This window comes from Arachis ipaensis, chromosome B03 (assembly GCF_000816755.2).
Source record: "Arachis ipaensis cultivar K30076 chromosome B03, Araip1.1, whole genome shotgun sequence".
In the NCBI taxonomy this organism is placed as follows: Eukaryota; Viridiplantae; Streptophyta; class Magnoliopsida; order Fabales; family Fabaceae; genus Arachis; species Arachis ipaensis.
Window position 1 is genome coordinate 6,043,121 of NC_029787.2, and position 6,831 is coordinate 6,049,951.

The following is a 6,831-nucleotide window of genomic DNA, read 5'->3' on the forward strand; positions in this document are numbered from 1 at the left end:
GTGGTTAACCTTATGTACTCCTGATGTACTCTTACTATAATTAACCTGAGTTGCCTCTACATTACCGTCTCTGTTGTTTCTGATGTCTCCTTTGTCGTCGCTCTCTCTCTCCCGTGGTCTTATGTGGAGGTTTCAGTTCTCATCTCATTAGTACAAGGTTTTCAGAAAAGAATGAAATCGGTTATAAGAACCTTTTACAAAAATTGGTTCAAAAAGAAGGATCTAGCATGTCTTCTTAAAATACGGAAAGATCTAGCGATGCTCATGTTTCAACATTTGTCTCAAGAGTGAAGGTTGAGAGAGAGATAAATTTTTTAAATGAATGAAAACAGAAAACTAAAAAAATATATGATGATTAACCTTGTATACTCCTTTCATACAGTTTTTTCGTGGTCTAACATTCTTGCCAATATATTATCCTCGTTTTATTTTGGATTGTAATCTCTAATAAAAAATAAGTTTCATGAGCAAAAACTCCAGTCATAATGAATCCTGCCATGTATTAGTAAAATCTTGCACTATAAACGTTGTGTTGAGCTACCAAGAAAGTAATAACTCTTAAAGAGGTTAGAGCAAGACCTAATTGAAAATAAAGTGAATTATTGATGGTATCATCAAGACCTTTTATGTCCACGCCCCAATCTATCCTTGGATGTGTGCTTCTAAGAGATCTCTTTTATAATGTGGTCAATCCCGAAAAAGAAAAAGAATCACAATAGCTAAATGATGATACGTATTGGTCACCCATAAATTTTGCTTTTGTGGATGGAATCCCTCAATAAATGTTAGAATGGCAGTTTCTGGCTAGCTCATATTCCAGACATTTGTTAAGACTGAAAGTGGAGAAGAAAGAAAATGAGTTCTTCTCATTTAAAATTTTTTTAAATGAATAAAAAAAATAAAAAATATATTTGATGATTAACTTTATGTACTCATTATATATTCGTACTATAATTAATAAAGATAATATTATTTGTACATCAAAATCAGTCACCAATATATTTGTGTATAAATACATGTGTAGTTTAATTTATTTTCAATGTGTATTTGTATTTCGATATGTATTTTATACTAATGACTGATTTTGATGGCTGATTTTAATATACACGTAGTATAACTCAATTAATAATTACCATCAACATTAATCTAATAAAAAATTAATTTAGGTACCATGCCTTTTCTTGGTATCCCTTTTGGCCTTTTCTTGTTTAACTTAATTAAAATTTTCATTACTTTACCATTTCGAAACACGTGTATATGGAAGTATTTTTTGTGAAGGGACAAGCTAACCAGCTAGCATTTAGAAATTGAAAAACAACAGATCAACATATCATTTTAAGTAACAAATATACACATACACGATTACTCATTTGAATATGATAATTTAAATGTTGATGCGTATTATATTAAGCAATTTAAGTATAAGGAATCAATCTAATGCAAGACTAAAACACAATTGAATATGCTTATTACTAGGTTGGTCCAGTAATAGGAGGAAGAGAGTGAAATGTTACATGCTTCAAATTTGGTGGGGTTTACCTATATTATTAGTCTGAATACTTTATAAGAATCTTCAGCTTCTTTCATGTTCAAAATGGAAAAGTTATTTTATGATGGAAACTTAAAATAATGCAACTAATACAACTACTAAAATCCATTATATATATTTTGATATTTGTGCAACAAATTGAGCCGGCCAAGAATTGACGCTCGAACTACTAAGAATTTGAATTCGAATCAGTGCAATTGATCTATACTTTTAGAACATGGTGCACATTTTCCTCCAACAAGCTAAGACAAATTCAGCATTTAATTTAAATAACATCATATGAAAGAAGGAGTCATCATATACAATCCATGCAATAGTATTTATCTGCTTTTAGAGTGCATGTTATTTGTTTCTTTCTATATGGCAGTCTTAAAAATAAATAAAATATATAAAACTTCTAGTTAGTGTCTATACCGGCCTGGACATAAATTTGACGAATTCATCTTCTGATCTCTGCCGGAGAATACACAAAGAAGTAATCAAGTAAGCTAATGTTTTGACATGGAATGAATAATAGACTCAGAAAATGGTTACAAAAAAGACAATTTTCTCTCTTCATAGAAAAATACTATACACCATAGCATAACACAATTCCAAAAAAGTCTGATAAGAAACAAGACAGGGTGCACCTCATGTCATAGTTGATTAAAATTGTAAACAGAAGACACATAGTCACATACATTGGTCTTTGCTTGTGTCACATATATATGTCTAGCTAATGCTTTTTGAGGAAATTCTTGAACCAATGAGCTGAGAGTTTTGGGTATCTTTTCAAGCCATGTTTAAAATCCACAAAGATGAGTCCAAATCTCACAGTATAGCCAGAGTCCCATTCCATGTTATCCAACAATGACCATGCAAAATATCCCTTTACATTCACACCATCCCTTGATTGGGGAAAATGAAGAAGAGAAACCAACCTCATAAAATACATATAATATGAAATAAATAAATAAACAAATAGAGAAGCTCTTTTCATAATGCATTATTGCTTACCGGATTGCAGTGTGAAGATAATAAAGATGACGATAGAAGTAATCAATCCTATAAGTATCTATAAGTGCTTCTTCAAGTGATAGCGTTGGATCATTGAACTCATCATAGCCTAAAATTTGATCTTGTTAGAATTTCATTTGCAAAATCAACCTGTAAATTAGAAATCAAATAGCAGGGTGTCTGAGAGAAAAAGGGAAGAAAGAAAAAAAATGATGTCTTAGCCTTACCATTTTCAGTAATGTAAATCACAGGGTTGCTGTACTGCTTCTTGATGAAGAGCAATAGTTCACGAAATCCTCTTGGATAAATGCATAACCAGTCTGAAGCAGCCTGCATAGATATAATTAATCATTAAAAGAGAAATGGTTGTTGAACATAATCATCATTGTAGTCGGTTTCGGATATATTGTTAGATTAATGGAATCAATAATGTAATATTATGCATAGACAAAAAGGAATGCTAAAGTGCTAAACTACATTACATAACATACCACTGGACCAAGGGGATTGCCATTGTGTTGATCTGTCATTATTTGTTTTTTCAAAAGAAAAAAAAAAGAGAACAATGTGAATACATGCATTTAGTTTTCTTTCAATGTTGTTGGCCATTTATATTAATAATGAAGCAAGCAGGGGCAAAACACATAAGCTATTCGATAATTAAGATGTCATAATATGAGATAAGGCTTTGTTTACTTGAAGTGTTAACAAGAGCATCAGTTTGTAGAGCTGGTTTGGCACTGCGCAGGTGAGGCGCATAGGCGGCATACAAGGATGAGTAATAATTTAGGCCCAGAAAATCGAACGATCCCCTAAGTTGCTGGGATTCTTCTTCAGAGAACTTTGGCAGCCGATCTCCTACCATAGATTGCATGCTTTTTGGATACTCACCTTTAGTGAGTGGCTCCATAAACCTAAACCAAATAGTTTCAATAAGTTATTTGTTTATCTCAGTTGTTAATGCTTCTTCTCTTGAAGCTTTGAACAGTTTAAATACATATAACCTTACCATCCAAACATAAAGTCCAGGGCTCGTCTTGCAGCATCACAATCTGATTTTGCTTTCGAAACTGGCACAAACCAGTCAGAATCTAAGGTAATCCCTATTAAACCCTTTTGAGATGCCTGAACATACATTTTGAACTACCTTAGACATTTAATAATAACAGCATTCTAAAGTACACACAAAGATTAAAGAGTGGTTCTCCACCAAAATGAAACTGAGAAGCTTTGAACTCTAAACCATCTGGCTAGTTCATAAAGTTTATAACATAAGAAATCATTTTATGAATGAGAAAGTTTTTCAAAAAAACACAGAGAACCTGATACTTAGTCTTGTACAGCTTGGCAGCAGCAGCATGAGCAAGAAGTTGGTGGTGTGCAGCCAAATATGGCTCAGTCCCCGAATCACCTCCCGTGCAATTCAGTTTTAGCCAATCAGAACACCGCCCTGGTGCATACCTACCGTTTGCATAGCCATTCTTGCTCACACTCTTGGGTTCGTTCAAAGTGATCCAGTGTTTCACTCTGTCACCAAATTCCTTGAAACAAACTTCAGCATAGTCCTTAAAATCATCTCTGCATCCTCATATGAACAAATTATCATATATTTTGCTAGAAGCTCTCCCTCAATATAATGATAGATAAACTACTCTGGATGGAAAATTAGGGTCACTTACGCAATGTGCGGGCTTAGAAAACCACCATACTCGTCTTCCAAGGCCTGAGGAACGTCCCAATGAAAAATAGTCACAAATGGTTGCAGACCTGCATTATTCTTAAGGATTATTTATGATTAACAGCTTCATGAATATAATAATGGGATAGAAAAATGTTGAACTATCAACTATGACCATTAGCCAATAGCTCGTTGATGAGGTTGTTGTAGTATTCAATTCCTTTGTGGTTTACACCTCCACTAAGCTTTCCTTCTGCAAACAGTTCACAACAAGAAATTGAAAACGGCTGATTACCATTTACTACTACTGTTATCTGGGTGGCAGTTAACATGAAGCAAATTAATAAGACTTACTTGGGAGTATTCTTGACCAAGAAATGGAGAATCTATAAGCATCCAAATTCATATACTTCATGAGTTCAATATCTTCCTAAAACACACATGTAGACCATTCTATCATGATTCAAGTATTCAACACATTTCTACTCATACTCTTTCACTTATATTAAAAAACTACCCATATATGTGGCATTACATTACAGTTCAAAGTTTCAAACCACACACCTTATACTGATGATAGGAATCATCAGCCACATCTCCATTACTTCCATCTTTAATTTTTCCTGCAAGCTATTCCATTGATAAATAAGCCCGAACACCGCATGTAATTAGCTAAAGGCTACACCATCATCACGGTCACTTTTTTATACATCTTTAAAAATTAATATACCAAGACAGATATTAAGAAAATCGAGATTTCACGTGAAATCAGACAAGTAAATTAAATACTAAAACCTAAAATTATAACAAAATTTAAATTGTAAAATTGTATGAACTAATTAAAATTTTGTAGAATCATAGTATCAAAAGATTTTAATAGTTAAATCGATATTCTAGCAAGAAGGCACAAAATTCAGTAATCATGCAACAATTGAAGAAGTAGGGCTAGCTATGTTTGGTTATGAGAACATGACAAGAAAAGATACTAAAAATAAGACACAAAGAACAGAGACACAAAAATTAGTATACTTGTATTTTGTTTGGTGATAAACTATAACAAATTATAAATGTCTAATTTATTCTAATTTTTTTCATTCAAAAAATTTAGAAATAAAAAATATAATTACAAAAAATTAACAAGAATAATAAAAAAATGAAAAATAAATTGCCTCTCATGTTAATATCTCTCCGTCCTTTTTGAATAAGCACGAAGTTTTTCGAGACAATATTTCTGTTCATACTCATCTACTAAATACGATTCTGTGCGTCTATATCGAGAAAGCGCAAACCTGGGTATTTATGGGTGAAAGTATCCCATATAGAGGGTCCTCTACCACCTTCCCTGGCTGCACCTTCATACTGCAAATAATGAAAATCACGTAGCTTAATTATTACTACAATTCAGAGAGCAATAAAATTAAGAAGAAGAAGATTGAATTGAAGTGCCTGGTATGCGGAGGAAGCAGTCCCAAAGATGAAGGCATTGGGGAAAGTGCTCCGATTGAGAAAAGAAACATCGAGAATGGTGGCCTCACTCTCAATAACACAAATGCTAACAATCACGCCAATTAGTGCATGCACCTTCTTCGATTCCATTATCAACATTTCACAAGCTCACACCATTTCTCACTCTCTCTGCTTTTATCATCAACTGGCGGGACCAGCCACTTCACATATCTTATATGTCTATATTTCTTTATTCTTCATTCTAATTATTTTTACGGGTATAACATTATAAGTGTTATTAAATTTCCAATTACAAATTGTGTATCAACAAATTGAATTCCCTATTATAATAACACATATTAATCAAAATAAAACGAAAAGATGATAGATCTTCATACATCTCTATTTTCTATTTTTATATATACTCTAATGACCCTAAAAAATATCAACAAAATTCAAATCATATCCATAATTTATTTACAGATAAATGATATTAATGAGTGAATTACACTCATAAGTCATAACATTAATTGTTAGCTAGATATTTTCTTGAGAAAATTCTTGATCATTTTTGTAATCCACCTGAGTCATCATTCCAAATTGTATAGTATAAAGCCTTCTACCATTTTCAGGAATATACATACAAAAATTGCTATATTTTTTTAGAAAATAACATTCTTCTTTTTCGAGAAATTTGTAAATGATATTTATTTTTTTTCTATTTATAGTGTAATACATGCATAAAAAAATAGGTGTATCGCGTCTTTTGGCTAATTTTTGTTGTATATTGATTAAATATATGTGTAATACGTTATTATCAGAAGATTAGGTGTTTTTCTTTGATATGGTGTTTTTTTTAATTGATAATATTTAAATCAGACGATCCGATTTATTTAAAAAAAAATAAATTACAAATCGGAGGGTCCGATTTATATTTTTAAATTTTTTTATTTTTTAAAATAAACATCGGACAGTCCAATTTTAATATTAATTTTTTTTTTAATTTTCAATGACACAAATTGGACCGTACGATTTGTGATTGTTTGTTTAAAAAACAAAACAATACAAATAAATGGGTGCTTCTAATTTGTCATTTGTGTAACCACACCAATGTAAAACACTTCTCTCCTCACAGCATCTTGTTATACACCTCTCTCTCACA

At 31.9% G+C, this 6,831-nt stretch overlaps 1 protein-coding gene across 3 annotated transcripts; it reads right to left on the minus strand.

The window, feature by feature from the left end:
* LOC107628996 (cyanogenic beta-glucosidase) lies at positions 1,971-6,016 on the minus strand. 3 transcript variants are annotated; one of them, XM_016331658.2, is made up of 13 exons: positions 5,670-6,005; positions 5,513-5,582; positions 4,788-4,846; positions 4,578-4,653; positions 4,399-4,476; positions 4,225-4,312; positions 3,868-4,123; positions 3,555-3,670; positions 3,242-3,459; positions 3,037-3,068; positions 2,773-2,875; positions 2,546-2,654; positions 1,971-2,436 (listed from the first exon to the last, which is right to left on the minus strand). In XM_016331658.2, the coding sequence occupies exons 1-13, from the start codon at positions 5,826-5,828 to the stop codon at positions 2,265-2,267; spliced, it is 1,536 nt and encodes a 511-aa protein (XP_016187144.1). In that variant the 5' UTR covers positions 5,829-6,005; the 3' UTR covers positions 1,971-2,264. The 3 variants fall into 3 exon arrangements, with proteins under 3 accessions (XP_016187144.1, XP_016187145.2, XP_016187146.1); XM_016331659.2 differs by having other exon boundaries at positions 4,788-4,853; positions 5,670-5,730; XM_016331660.2 differs by lacking the exon at positions 1,971-2,436 and having other exon boundaries at positions 2,555-2,695; positions 5,670-6,016.

Bases quoted from the DNA above. Each gene is read 5' to 3' on its own strand.
- LOC107628996 (XM_016331658.2), bottom strand. From the start codon at position 5,828: ATGTTGATAATGGAATCGAAGAAGGTGCATGCACTAATTGGCGTGATT. The intron at 4,313-4,398 runs GTCATAGTTGAT...AGAATAATGCAG, and splicing joins CAACGAGCTATTGGCTAATG to GTCTGCAACCATTTGTGACT. The intron at 3,069-3,241 runs GTAAACAAAGCC...AAATAATGACAG, and splicing joins TGCTCTTGTTAACACTTCAA to ATCAACACAATGGCAATCCC.